General features: G+C 36.8%; 2 protein-coding genes across 6 annotated transcripts in view; one reads left to right on the top strand and one right to left on the bottom strand.

The window, feature by feature from the left end:
• Positions 1-1,470: 1,470 nt before the first annotated feature.
• Positions 1,471-14,734, bottom strand: part of LOC113515161 (ataxin-2 homolog) — a 59,146-nt gene continuing 45,882 nt past the window's right edge. For 2 of the 5 annotated variants that reach the window (XM_052895855.1, XM_031908720.2), the window contains 5 exons: positions 7,831-7,930; positions 6,636-6,832; positions 4,411-4,683; positions 2,445-2,582; positions 1,471-1,679 (listed from right to left, as the gene is read on the bottom strand). In XM_052895855.1, the coding sequence (XP_052751815.1) occupies positions 1,602-1,679; positions 2,445-2,582; positions 4,411-4,683; positions 6,636-6,832; positions 7,831-7,930 (786 nt within the window). In that variant the 3' untranslated portion in view covers positions 1,471-1,601. Of the gene's footprint in view, positions 1,680-1,705; positions 1,766-2,444; positions 2,583-4,410; positions 4,684-6,635; positions 6,833-7,830; positions 7,931-14,734 lie in introns of those variants that run through there. The other 3 variants (XM_052895856.1, XM_052895857.1, XM_031908721.2) reach the window with 3 other exon arrangements.
• On the top strand, positions 13,170-14,574 carry LOC113514957 (retinol dehydrogenase 12-like). The gene has a single exon (XM_052895868.1). It carries the CDS (start codon positions 13,299-13,301, stop codon positions 14,229-14,231), a length of 933 nt encoding a protein of 310 aa, XP_052751828.1. The 5' UTR covers positions 13,170-13,298; the 3' UTR covers positions 14,232-14,574.

Here is a 14,734-nt window from a genome sequence, read left to right as displayed (position 1 = left end):
GGTGTTATTCCTCTGTACCCAGTAAATTAACGTCAATTCAATAAATTCACGGGTATATAAGTATGTAATAAGTAAGTCTTATAAACAAAAATTCCTTTTTTAAACGTATATATAGAGACTTCAGAATCGATCCAATTTTACAACAATAAGTATTAAAAAAAAAAACAGTTTAAAAATTAGAACAAATTCAAAATTGTGACAAATATACATAATTTTTTAATAAACAAAACTTATTACTAACCCTATCATTCTATATAAATCGCAATCAATTCCTGTTCACGTGTAAATATATATTACAAAAGATACACCACGCCATATTGTTGCCTGTTCCATAAAACAATAAATACGATGTTTAATGTAAAATTGACGTACAACTTAACCTATAGCATGTACGAATTTCATTGTCATTTAAAAACATGTATTCTAACATGTCCCTATAGGATATTTTTGGTAAACTTTAACTGTAGAATACAAGTTATGTATTTTGTTAAATGTTTTTGTTATTTTTGTTTAAACTTTTTTGCTGCTTTCCTTTATTAGTAATATTCACTGTAAAATGTATACTATATAATACAGTACAGCAATTGTTTTCTCTATCTCTCTCTCTCTTCTGTCTATCGCTGTGGGGTGTGTGTACATCTGTTTGTCTGTTGTTGTACCACTAAACATATTGTCTTTAACAACCACATTATTGGGATAGAATGATTTTGCTATAGGTTTACAAATATTGTATACTCAGTAATTTATAACTATTTATATTTAAATATACCAATATGTTCAGATTGGAATTAACATTCCATTTTGAACATTCCCACGCACGGTATGCACGTGTGAACGTGGCGCGTGCGGCCAACACATTCACATATAAAGAATATTAAAAATCTAATCAATAAGAAGGAGCTTGGCTCCTTTAGGATTTATTTCGTTGAAAATTTCACCTCGAGTACATAAGTATCAAATACAGACGTACACACAAATAGATGTCGCATACATGTTCATTTTAGCCGTGACCCATTCTTTTTTTTACTGTAATGTCATCTACATATATTTCTTGACAGGAAATCTTCCGTTCGAAAGATACAATAATTATTTACTGTATAAGTAACCAATGACGTTTTTGAAATCTTACTGTTTCTACATAATCTATTCTATATAAACATAGGTACTCTGATGTAAAATATAACCAGAGTCCATATATGCTCTGTTAAAGTTAAACCGACACGCAATTGTGTGACATTTTTTAATCCAATATCAAAACTTAGTTACAAATTTGTAATAAATGGTGTAGGTTCACAACCTATCTGTTGTGTAATTTTCAATCACACATTAATTGTCGATTTTTTATATTCAAGGTGTTCCCGTTGGAGGTTATAACTGTCACGCGGCGATGCGACATCTATTTCCATGTTGTCTGGCTGGGCGCGAGTGTATATTTACAGGTGAACAGTAGTGACGGTGGTGGCGGTGGTGGCGGCGGTGGCGTCGGCCTAGCACGGCGGGCGTGTGCGGCGGCGGCGCGCGTGTGGCGCGTGTGGCGGGTGTGGCGGGTGTGGCGGGCGTGGCGGGCGTGGCGGGTGTGGCGGGTGTGGCGGGCGCGGGCGTTACGGGTGCGCGGCGTGGTGCGCGGCCGGCGTGCTGGCGCCGCCCGCCGCCTGGTGCTGCGGCGGCAGCAGCACCTGCTGCGACCCGGACACATTACTCTTTATAAATCCTCCGTCCTTCAACAACTTCTCGCCTCGCTTAAGTCCTTATATTTAAGTTTATACTTGAAACAAAAGTAAAGGATTTTTAATAACTACTTTCTTCTTTCCTCAAAAAAATCTAATTTTAACTAACATTGAGTTAAAACAACTATAATGATATAAAACAACAATATATTTTAACAACACGGGTGAAATATGGCGCGAATTTACTAGGTACAGAGGAATAACACACGAGTCCTCAGGAATGGCAACGCATGGGGGGTATCATGGGCGAAACAGTATACTCTGTTATGTCCATGGTGCTGCTCATGTCTCTAGGCGACGGTTACCACTTTCCATTAGGTGGGCCGTCAGCTTGTTTGCCATTCTAAGTTGTATAAAAAGAAAGTATGCTAAGGTTTGCATTTGCTCACTATATAAGGTCTAGTTAGCGATTCTTACATTCAACTTCTACGATTACATTTCACTAATAACGGAACGTCTTCAATTAATCACGGTAACATCTCTACGCAGTGAATAACTGCTATTTTTCAGTTAATGCTACCTGTAGCATGAAAAAGGGAAATTTGACATGGTACATGCGAAATGTAGAGATGTATATTTCACATGTATCATGCCAAATTTCCTACATATTTATTCACATGCCCAAATAGGCGACGGTTACCACTTTCCATCAGGTGGGCGCTCAACTTGTTCGCCATTCTAAGTTGCAGTTTACAAAGTCCCGTGTAAAGTACGTACCTGTATGGGGTGGGGGTGGGGATGTGGATGTGGGTGGTGCGGCGGGCTGGCGGTGGGCGGCGCATGGTTGTGGTAGGCCACGTGGTGATGCAGGTGGTGGTGGGCGCCCGCGCCCGGGCCCATCAGTGGGCACAGCACCTGTGGAGGACACATTTCACAATCAAACACTTGACGGCCTCCGTGGCGCAGTACTCGGCACGTTGCTTTGCGTAAATGCGGTTCCGAGTTTGATTTTTTTTAACTTCGTAAAAGAAACTTATCTGCACTGGTTCAGGTTTACCTAAAGCTACCTTTTATCGCCATACCGTTGACCATCGACAGGGAATTCATTCTCACACCCTTGAGTTTAAATGATCCCGCACAGTGCGGAACAGTTGCAAAGGGATTTTCTCCTATGAACGCTCAGACTGTGGAATGAGCTCACTGCCAAGATTCTCCCTAGAGACTACAGTATGGGGTTTTTCAAAAAGAGTATGTTAAGGTTTCTTCAAGGTCGACAACGTGCGCGTGACACCCCTAGTGTTGCAGGTGTCCATAGGCTACAGTGACGGTTTATCATCAGACGGGTGGGATACTTGTTTGCCACCTTTGTGGTATAAAAACATCTGAATGTTCTAGGTTGTGCCACCAGATGCAAGTTGCCTGGTTTCCCATATAGCCTGATTCTGGTTGGGACTAGCAATATAATTTCAAATTTGTCAATATCAGTACGCCACTTGGTTATATTAGCCTGCATGTTTTGGGAAATACACGCTTACACTTCTTTCCTCACTTCCCCTTCTGTTCCCGAGGGTGTCGTAAGAGGCGATTAGGCAGCAGTGTACTTAAAACACCGAAATCTAACTGCGATTGCCATCCTACTTGCCAAGTGTGGCAACTACTGGCAAAACCCACTGTATTGAATCAGCCTATGTTCAGCAGTGGACAGTTAATGATGATAACGCTTACACTACACTAAGGACTGTAAACAACCCTAAGGACCTCAGAAAGGGCGTAATAAGGTTTTTTAAAAGTCGGCGAAGCGCGAGTAACATCCCTAGTGTTACAGGCGTCCATATGCTACGGTAACCTCGTTTACCACCACACAGGCCGTATGCTTGTTTGCTACCATAGTAGTGAAAAAAAAAAAAAAAACAAAATGTATATTATGTATGACCCGTCTATGTAAAGTGTTATGCAATAAGGAATTAGTATTGTTAAATAGTATAATTATATTAAATTACATAGACAATAAGTTGCCTCAAAAAAACCACAAGCGCTGGAAGTCGCTATTATTCAGGCATATTTTGATGTGCTAATGAAGTTTTAATATAAATGCGGAAAGATGGCGCTAAACAGTTTTTGCGTACCCGCTATTGTATTTTTTTTTTAATATATTGGAAGACTTAACATTGTAAGTTGATTTGATTAAAGCGTTTTGAGCTTGTCCTATATTATTATAGACTTCATTTAATGTTATTCATTTTTGACTCATTATTTTGATTTTTTTTTAAAGAGAGCGCCATCTAACGTTATCTATTTGAACAACTAAGTAGCAACGATAAATGATATTTTTCTAATATTCGTTTATACTAAAGATGCTTACTGTTAAACATTGTCCTAAATACCACGTTTTATTTTCATGCAGAGTTTTTTAACAGTCTATTTACAATAGTCAAAAAATGAAATTAATTGCTCTTATTGATAAAATTTTAAACATCTAATAAATTTACATCAGCTATTGATTTGTTTTATCTTTTTCTATAAATCTAATATATAAGAAAACATACTAGTAGTTAAAATAGGTTAGTAGGTTATAGTTTCTTTTTTAATGAATATGGTAAAGCTTTTATTATTAAAAATTACTTTTAATTTTAACAGAGACTATCCGTTTCCATTTCTAAACGCAAGTGTAATACTGACTAGACTTGTTTTTCTAATCTGTGGAGGAGGGCGAGGCGATGGGTGATGGCGCGTGGCGACGTACCTGGTAGGGGGGCTGCTGGTAGTGGTGGTGGGGGTGCGGGTGCGGGTGCGGGTGCTGGTGCGGGTGCGGGTGCGGCGTGTGCGCGGGCGACGGCGGCGGGTACAGCGCGGGCGACGCGGCCGCCGCCGGCGACGGCGCGGGCGGCGGCGCGTACCCCACGCCCGACACGCCCACGCCCACGCCCACCTCGCCACCCACGCCCACGCCCGACCCCACGCCGCCCACGCCACCAACGCCGCCCACGCCGCCCACCCCGCCGCCGTACATGCGCATCTGCGGCCAACCACGTGCACTTTTACGATGCGATCCACATTACAATACGAGTACGAATCTCAAAATAATTCTGAAGCCATGTATTCAATGAGTGAACAATTAATTAATTTCAAACAGTAGTCTATATGAGCTAAGGTAACGTACTAACGTTACGAATACTAATTCATATTTTTAAAAAACTATTAGTAACAAAAGTCAAAATAATTTAACCATGTAAAACTTTTATCGTTTATGTACAGCAATATTTTAATCAATCATCCAATTTAGCAACAATATTCACGGTGAATTTTTATCAAACAATAATAAATTTATTGTTATCAGAAAAAGAGAAAAAATATGTATTTTTAATGCAAAAGAAAAAAATATGAAAACTGTTTAAATAACAATGGTAATAATGACTCAAACTGTTAGATACTATAATTATGATAAATATAATTTAATAAATATTATTTTAAATAATGTACAGTCATGAATCATGAAATCAGTGAAATTGCAACATGCAATTAATTGATGACCGAAATGAATGAATGATTTCTCTATTTTATCTATGGTAACCTCTGATCTGAGATCTAATTGACATCCTGCTCTGATAATTCGGCTTTTGTACTAAACTGCTATGTATTATCTTTACATTTCTTTACTTTACACTTCGACTAATTTTAGGAAAGGGATTGTTAGTAATGTGAAGTTATTGCTCACTGCTAGCCATATATCCTGCTAGGTCAACTTCTACTTAGTCCCACCTAGAAACCCTTGAATTCACCACAATGGGCCAACTGACATGATTTCATCCTCATCTATTATCCCTCACTGGTGCTCCGCCAGCATATACCAACAATGCATTCTACTGCATCATTCTATTATTATCAATCAAAAAAAATCTCAACTAATTCGACTAAATTTAGCCTGAGCAGAGATTATATATTTTACTGCTTAAATAGACAGCTGTCCTATTAACATTATTAATTTGAAAATTTGTATTTTTTTTTAGATGATTGTTACTCATCACGCTTAAATGACTGAACGAATTTGAATAAAATTTTAACATACGGGTAGGTAACACGTAAGATATTTTATATACTAATTCATGAGAAAAAAGCCGCAGAAAACAGCTGTCTTCCTTATTCAAACAAATAATATAAAGAGAAAGATTTGATTTTTTATTTGTAACAGATAAATTTAATTTAATACTGAACCAATTTAAACTATTCTTTCACCTATTGAAAGCTACATTATCAGCGAACAAAATACTTTTTATAATAAAAAAAAAAAAGTTTTCTACCTTTATACAAATGTGAAGCCGAGGCACGTTAATAAAATATGAAATTTACACAAAAATTTTACATTAATATGAACGAGCAAGATTTATTGGAATTTTAGATACGGATCACATTTGACTTTTTCACTTGATAGTTCTAATAGTTAATAGTAGATGGCGCTATATTTAAGACACTGCTACAACAGTCATATAGAGTAAAAATACATGAAATAAACGAGCGAGTAAGCATTTTACAGGCACTATGCATTGCAGCGTTTGTTTTTTTTTTATGAATAAAATTTATTAGTACACAGTATTTTTAGCGCCATCTTTCCGTTGATAGACAAAACTTTATTATCACGTAAAGTTGTGCTCGAGCAAAATCTATTAGCATGCGTTTTTTGAGGCAACTTACTATTGTTAGCTTTTGCAACGCCATCTGGATCTCTTCCAGTTTTAGGAAGACACTATTTTATGTTGGACTTTAAAAGTCTATTTATGCAGTAAAATATGTAGTCTCTGGTACAAGTTTTTTAAACTCAAGAGGAAAGCTTTTAGTATTTATTTGTACCGAATAAACTTAAAAGATAATTGACCGATTTTAAAAATCCTTTAATCAACAGATAGCTACATTATCAGCGAGTTTGATTTGAAAAAAAAAAAGGCAGTTCGGTAATGGGTAGCGAGTACTCACCATGTGCTGGTACTGCAGAGCGGGCTGCGCGGCGTGGGCGGCGTGGGCGGCGTGCGCGGCGTGGGCGGCGTGGGCGGCGTGGGCGGCGTGCGGCGCGGGGTGCGGGTGCGGGTACGGCACGAACTGCTGCATGGGCGCCGGCGCCAGCAGCGGCTGCCCCGTCGCCGCCGCCACCTGCACGCCCGACCCCACGCCCACTGTTGGGGAGGGCAACCACACGTTTTCAATACAGGAAAATCGGTACATTCTCTCGACTAATTAAACATACGACTGCAGTATCAAATAATGAACTATTTCCAAAAAAAAATTAGGCAATAACTTTTTAAGATGATGTAAGAATTTTAAGGATCCCCTCACCCCATTAATCTAAATTTGTCACATGAAACCCAAAAACATTAATCTTGTTTTGTCAGTCGTGTAACAATAATCATATCAACTATTCTATCTAAATATTTAAATCTAAAGCCAAACTGCGGTTGCTAATTTACCTGCCAAGCGTGGCAACTACTGGCGGACAGATTGGCAGTTGCCAATCTGTAACCCTCCCAGGAGGAGGGTTATGTTTATGATAATGACGTAACAATAATAACCCTTTAAACAGGATTATGAGTAATGGGATTTATAAGCCTTTAAGCATGACTTCCACGCGGTCACCCTTGGAGACCATCGTTAATTCTAGTGAATTTATCAAGATGGGCCAACTAACCTGACTTTATCCCCACCTATCATCACTCACTCAGTGTACCCAGCGTAAATTGACAATACAAGCAGACTAATCATTCCTTTTTCATCCATTAAAAAAGCCTTACTAAATGATTCAATAAATCCTATGTGATACATAAATAATATAAATCGAGTCGCTAAATATAAATAACTCGATTGCATTTTTTTTTATATACAACTTAGAATGGCAAACAAGATGACGGCCCACCTGATGGTAAGTGGTAACCGTCGCCTATAGACATAAGCAGTACCGTGGACATAACAGAGTATACTGTTTCGCCCATGATACTCCCCCATGCGTTACCATTCCTGAGGACTCAAGTGTTATTCCTCTGTACTCAGTAAATTCACGCCATATCGCACCCTTCAAACCGAAAACTATGGGAGGAAACTTCTCTTCTATAGAATTACACTGTAAGCTACCATGAAATTTTGAATAGTGCCAGAGCACAAATAACGTCACTCTACTCACCCTTCCGGAAGTTCCTCTGCTGGCCGGGCTGCAGGGGGCCGTGCTGGCCCGCGCCCCCCGCCACGCCCGCGCCGCCCCCCATCGCCGCACCGTACGCGAGCTGCACACATAATAAAGACCTATTATTATCATAAAAAACACACTTTTTTAACAATTTATATACGATTATACACTTGTAAATTTATTAATTGCAAACTGTTATAGAATTATTATTAAAAAAAAAATCGCGAGTTAAAAATATTCTAACCTACATTTACATACAGGTGTTGCATTTGAATCTTCAATTTTATTCCATGCATTCAAAACTTTAACCATAATTAAAAAAAATGTAACACCAAGTCTGACCGGCGGTGAAGAAGTTATATTTTTTTATACTTAGCACATTTATTATATTTAGCGTGACAATTATGATATCAATTAGGGTGGTTGATCACTAAACAAAATTAAACAAGAAATACGAGATGGCGCTGTAATCGAGACTTTTGATTTTTGTCGATAATTTGAAGTAATTTTATAATTATGTATGAATTGTGAAGTAACAGGTGATACTTGATCTTTTCCTGAATGAAACCCAAGCAATTGTAATGTTTCTTGCCAGTATGTTTTTTTTTTTATTATAAAATATAAGGCAATAAAGACAAACATGACGATACATTATTACTATATCTTTTTTCTATTTAATTTAACTTACCCTCCAAAAATAAGCAAAATATTGTTTGGTATACAAATTGGGAATCTGTAATTGGCTAATGTGATGGTGTAAATATAATATTTTTAATTATTCTAATATAAGCTGTTGATTACAGATGTAATATTAAAATAAAACAATAAATATTTATCGGTAAAAAAGAAATTAAACCATTCGTCAATTAAGAAATTTTGCCTCAAATTATCTGTAATTACAAAATAATCAACAAAAATCACAAGTGTCGATTTCAACGCCATCTAGTATTTCTTGTTTAAATTTGTTTAGTGATCAATCAGGTTAACTGAGTATCTTTTTTTATCATACTTATTTATGCAATGTTATACTTACATACAGACATATAAAAAAAAAAAAAAACATACTAAGATAGTTTTCTAAATAAGCTAAGTATAAAGAAATATAAGTACTTTTAAGTCTCAATTTCGTATACAATTAAATCATTTTCAAAATGGATATCATAATATTATATATATACATATACATATATATATAAGTATGTATGTATATAAATACCAGACCCATTTTATTACATTGGATTGGAGTAACACACGTCTATTAGTGTAATACTAGTTTACACGTTTGGTACTCGACTGAGATCACAAGCATCTACAAACACTTATTCACGTTTACTTGTGTAAATTTGTACAGCCACTCTAAATGTAAAAGCTAAAATATACAGTAAAAAAAAAGAACACGAGTCGACAAACGATAACAAATTAATATGGAAAGGTGAACAATATTTATTATTAAATATTTCGTAAGCACACATTATATTTCAATGTAATTACTACCGGTTCAACTTACGTGTAATTAGGTCCACTAGTTTCGTGACCAATTCGGAACCCTCAATCATGAGCGGCTGTGACGCGAGGGTGAACGTTACACGTAAGTTATACCAGTACTTATTACATTAAAATATTATGTATTGTTATTTAAATTGTCATTATTAGCACTTGACGCGATTTCAATTGTTAATAATTGAAATCGCGTCGCCATAAACTCCGAAAGTGAATTTAAAATATGTGTCAATAACGCAAAAAATTAAAATTAAGTATTTATACTGTATTGTACACAAAAAATTACACTGTTATAATATATATAAAATAAAGATGTACAACAGGCGAGCTTAACTCTGTAAGAGTTCTCTTCCAGCAAACCCTGAGTGGAGAGGAGCATTAATTACCAGCGGACAGTGTGCGTACAATAATAGGAGGAAACAGTATAGTTTTCTTTTTTTTTTTAAATAATAAATATGCTTACCTAAATACAAAGTAACTTACATACTTACATACAAAATATATACATATACATACATAAACATAATAATTCCCTATTAATTTTAAATTTAGGAAATTATATATATATATATATATATATATATATATATATATATATATATATATATACACACACACATACATATCTTTCACATATGTACGAATAAAATAAATATGTGTGTGTGAGTGATCTATTATTATTGGGTTTGCTGGAAGAAAACTCTTTTAGATAAAAGCTCGCTGTTATGCACTATTATATTTAATTATTATCCTGATATTAATACCTTTTAATGTACAATAAATAATAAAACATGTACAAATTTACACAAACCAAGACAAACACTATGTCCACACACTTGTGCTTGTGGGTGCTTGCCGCTGTTTAGTTTACCAAGCGTGTAAATCCTAAATACGAGTACATAACAATTAGTTTATTACATATATGTAATTAAAAAAAAATTAAACCAATTGTGTTAATATCAAACAGTAAATTAAAAACCAGTGTTATATACTCACTAAAATTACATTAATTTATTAATTATGGCTCGTTTCATTATTTGATGATAAACTATTGGTATATTGATAAAATAGATAGGGTATTTAATGTTTCCATCTATATCAAAGATGTCACCGGATATCGTTTTATATATATGTTAATATCAGACATATAAAAAAACAAGCCTTAATTACTACTTAATTATTAATAATATATTAGAAAATTTAACACACATGATAGAGGGTCATTTTTTTATTGTTATGATTATATTGTTACGTTTCAAAAATGTCCCATTTAGTTAATTTAAAAATATTCTATTTATATATAATGTATTTAAAATATGCTCCATCTATTTACCCTAGTAATACAAATTAGTGTTACCATATACTGAAGAATAATAATACCCTATCGCCCTTATTCATAAAAACGTCATACGTAATTTTTTATGAATTCATCAATTTGGGCTACCTGACCTGCCTTGTCATCTTCACCTATCATCTCCCACTGGTGCCCCGCCAGTGTATACCGTTAGCGTAGGCGGGGTTACTATTTCATTCCATTTAATGGATCCATTAAAAAAAATCATACCTCTCCTCTATAAACCTATTTTAGATATTAAAGTGTTCTGTCCTTTTCTTTTGCGCTAACTTCTCAATTTGATAGACAGTAACAAAAGGTTTGTAGAACGTTATTTAGTTTTTATGAATAATGGGGTAAATATACCAGTGTCAGATTTAACAATTTTGTCGTTTCGGGCAAAAATCATATTTGCCGCCTTTTTTAACGGTCAGCGGTCGCGTGGATCTTGATCTCGACCTCGTAATGCTAATAATGGATCAAAACAATCCCCTCCCCCTACCGCCACATTAGAGTAGCCACTCAGCTGTGGAAACCCTCCGTATTCTCATCCTTGGATGGTGTCAATTCAAAAGTCATATTTGTCGAACGTCATTATTGTGAAGTCATGAAAATGTTTCGGTATTAAAAATATTTAACTTATTTATTTTACACTTTATTGCACTAAGTAAAAAGAAAAATAACAAATACAGTAAATATTAATGAGAAGTGATACAAAAGGCGGCCTTATCGCTAAGCAATCTCTTCCACACAACCTTTGGTTGGAGGACATTGAGAAAAAGACAAAGAGTAGGTGGCGCACTATTATATAAATATTTAATGTATAATATTTTACATCATTTTAGTTGTTAACTTTACACTGCTGAATGTAATGTCCCTTTAAATTAATATATCACCAAAGCTTAACTATGGTTACCAAGCTGCCTGCTAAACATGGCAACCACTAGCAGAACCTGACAAGGGGAGGCCTATGATCAGAGAGGACAGGTAACGACTGACATGACGATGAGGTCAATATTATCGTAGGACGATCTTTCAGTAGAGGACGGAGGGATTGCTAGTAATGGGAACTATTAGTCCCATTGCTAGCAATGTTTTTTTTTTGTTTTATACAACTAAGAATGGCAAACAAGCTGACGGCCCACCTGATGGAAAGTGGTAACCGTCGTCTATAAACATGAGCAGTACCGTGGACATAACAGAGTATACTGTTTCGCCCATGATACCCCCCATGCGTTGCCATTCCTGAGGACTCAGATGTTATTCCTCTGTACCCAGTAAATTCACGCCATATCTCACCCTTCAAACCGAAACACAGCCATGCTAGCACAGCTGCTTCACGGTTGAAACACGAATGAGACAGAGGTACTCAAGCAATCGATTTTTGTACAAAGTCTCCCTCTGGTAACCCTATCAGGTTGATTTTCTCACGACATCGGAATCGTCAAGACTAGACAACATACAAAAGACAACGCCTGTATAGACTTAGTACTTTTGCCTTTAAAATAAACAAAAAAAAAAGTTGCCATTATCACAGAAAAAAAAAACACACAAATAAGTTCTTTTTACGAAATTCAAACAGCCGTTTCCTTGGTACATGCTAAATCGAATATCTAAAGTTACAATAATTTATAAAATTATCAATAATTTTGACATTACGACCTTAATTATCACACTGTGAATAATTACGATTACTAATTGGCATTGCATTTATAATTAACAGCTAAGTCTTTGTCTGTCCATTATTATTTATTACAATGTTTGAGAATTATTAGAGATCTGATAGTATCGCACACTTCAGCAAAGTCTTTGTTCTCGAGAGAACCGAGAGAGAGATGAGAAAACGAGTTTTCTCATCATTGAGGGTCTTTTTTTTAATGGATGATAGATGAGGATGAATAGGGAGGTCAGTTAGCTCATCGTGATGAGTACACCTGGAATTCAGCACGATGGTTTCCAGGGGAGACCACGTGGAGGCCAACCTGGTAGGGTATATTGCTAGCAATGGGACTAGTCGTCCGCATTACTAACAATCCCTTCCTCCCCCCATCATTGAGGGTCGTGACTACATGAGAATGTTACTCTCGTCACCAGTGCTCTCCAAGTTGCGTTGCATTCAACCATTCGTAGTACAGGGGGGAAGGGATTGTTAGTAATGGGATCTAAATGCCGCATTGCTAGCAATACACCCTCCTATCAGGTCGACCTCTACGTGGACCCCCCTAGAAACAATCGTGGTTAATTCTAGTGCAATTCGTCACGCTGGACTAACTGACCTGCTTTCATCGTCACCTATCATCCCTCACTGGTGCATAAATCATCATAGTACAGAATAATAGTAAAGTCAACAGACACTCCACAGGCGTACTATCGGCCCTAAGATCATGTTTTAAATATAGTCGACTTATACAAAGTAAACCAAGGGTATTCGGCATAAATCCTACAGATACAAGTTAGTGCAAAGTCCACATACCGCTGCGGAGCACGCGGACACGTCCTCCTGTGATAGTCATGTAAAAACCGCTATCCGATAATAGCGAACGCCTTTTATCAATTGTCATTACATTATAAACACTGCTAAGATTAAAACGCAATGTTTGTTTAATTTCTGCCGTTCGAATATAATTCAAAAATGTGGTTCCTGTGGGTGCTAGTTACTTTGTTGTTGATAAAAGTGTTGAATAAACTGTCCAATGGAAAATGTTATTCTGATAATGTGATGTGTGGCCAAGTGGTGATAGTGACTGGAGCGAATAGCGGAATCGGGTACGCCACAGCTTTGGAACTGGCCAGACGGGGCGCCAGGGTGATAGCGGCGTGCCGAGACGACGTTAAAGGGAGGACAGCAGTGGAATCCATAATCAGAGCCACAAAAAACAAATCTGTCAAATACATACATCTAGATTTAAGCTCTTTGGCGTCTGTGAGAAAATTCGTCGAAATATTCAAGAGTACGGAGGCTAAATTGGACGTATTGATTAATAATGCAGGCGCCAGTGGTATGGGGAAGGAGAAAACAGCTGATGGCATCGTCAGGGATATGCAGGTGAACCACTTCGGTCCTTTCCTGCTGACTTTATTGCTGGTGCCTATTTTGAAAAAGTCCGCACCCAGCAGGGTAATTAATGTGTCCTCTGTTTTGCACAAGTTCGGTACCATAGAGAACATCAATGAGGAAGGCAGGTACGGGTACTTCCAGGTGTTTTGCAATAGTAAACTGTGTAATGTACTATTTAGCAACGAGTTGGCGAGGAGACTGGAAGGCACAGGGGTGGACGTGAACAGCTTGCATCCCGGGCAGGTGAACACTTGTCTGTACAAGTCGACTGCCTTCGAGAAACTGAGAAGTTTGATTTTGTACACTTTCTTCAAGAGTCCAGAGGAAGGCGCGCAGACTTCCCTGTATTTGGCTGTATCGGATGAATGTGACCAAGTGACGGGCAAGTACTTCGCGGACTGCGAGGAGAGCAACATGTCTTTGAAGGCGCAAGACGAGTTACTGGCAAAGAGGTTGTGGAAGATGTCAGAGGAATTAGTGAGGATAAAGCCGGAGGAGACCATCTGACTTGTTACATGTGATAATTGTTATCATTTTGTTGGGCGAGGTCGCTGACCAATCTCTTTGATAAGATAAATATATCTGTCAAAAACATTTATGTAACTAGATAGATAGAGTTTAATCCGGACTGTATTATTAATACCATTATCAAAATTATGATAATGATAATTCTTAAAAATAGGCAAATTAATATAGATATTAGGAATGAAAAACAAAGCAAACGGAACCGTATCAATAATATCTTAGAGTTGATTTTCCCGTCAACAAAACACATTGTGTTATGAAGCATTAAATTGTTATTGTAAGCTGCTACCTACCGGATGAAAGGTTAATAAAAATATATACCATACGTTTGAGTCTAGTATATTTTTAATCCCTCATTTTTCAACGTTACACGAATGCATTCAGCTAAAAAACTGCCCTCTATATTTTCACTCAGACACCCAGCGATTTATAAAAAAAAAAAAACGGGAATTAACAGGATCATTTAGGTAAACTATTATAGTTTA

Source organism: Galleria mellonella, unplaced genomic scaffold (genome assembly GCF_026898425.1).
Source record: "Galleria mellonella isolate WM207_F2 unplaced genomic scaffold, CSIRO_AGI_GalMel_v1 utg312, whole genome shotgun sequence".
NCBI lineage: Eukaryota > Metazoa > Arthropoda > Insecta > Lepidoptera > Pyralidae > Galleria > Galleria mellonella.
This window is presented reverse-complemented; position numbering and strand designations above follow the sequence as displayed.

What these genes read in the sequence shown, in the direction of transcription:
- LOC113514957 (XM_052895868.1), top strand. Translation starts at nt 13,299, where the DNA reads ATGTGGTTCCTGTGGGTGCTAGTTACTTTGTTGTTGATAAAAGTGTTG.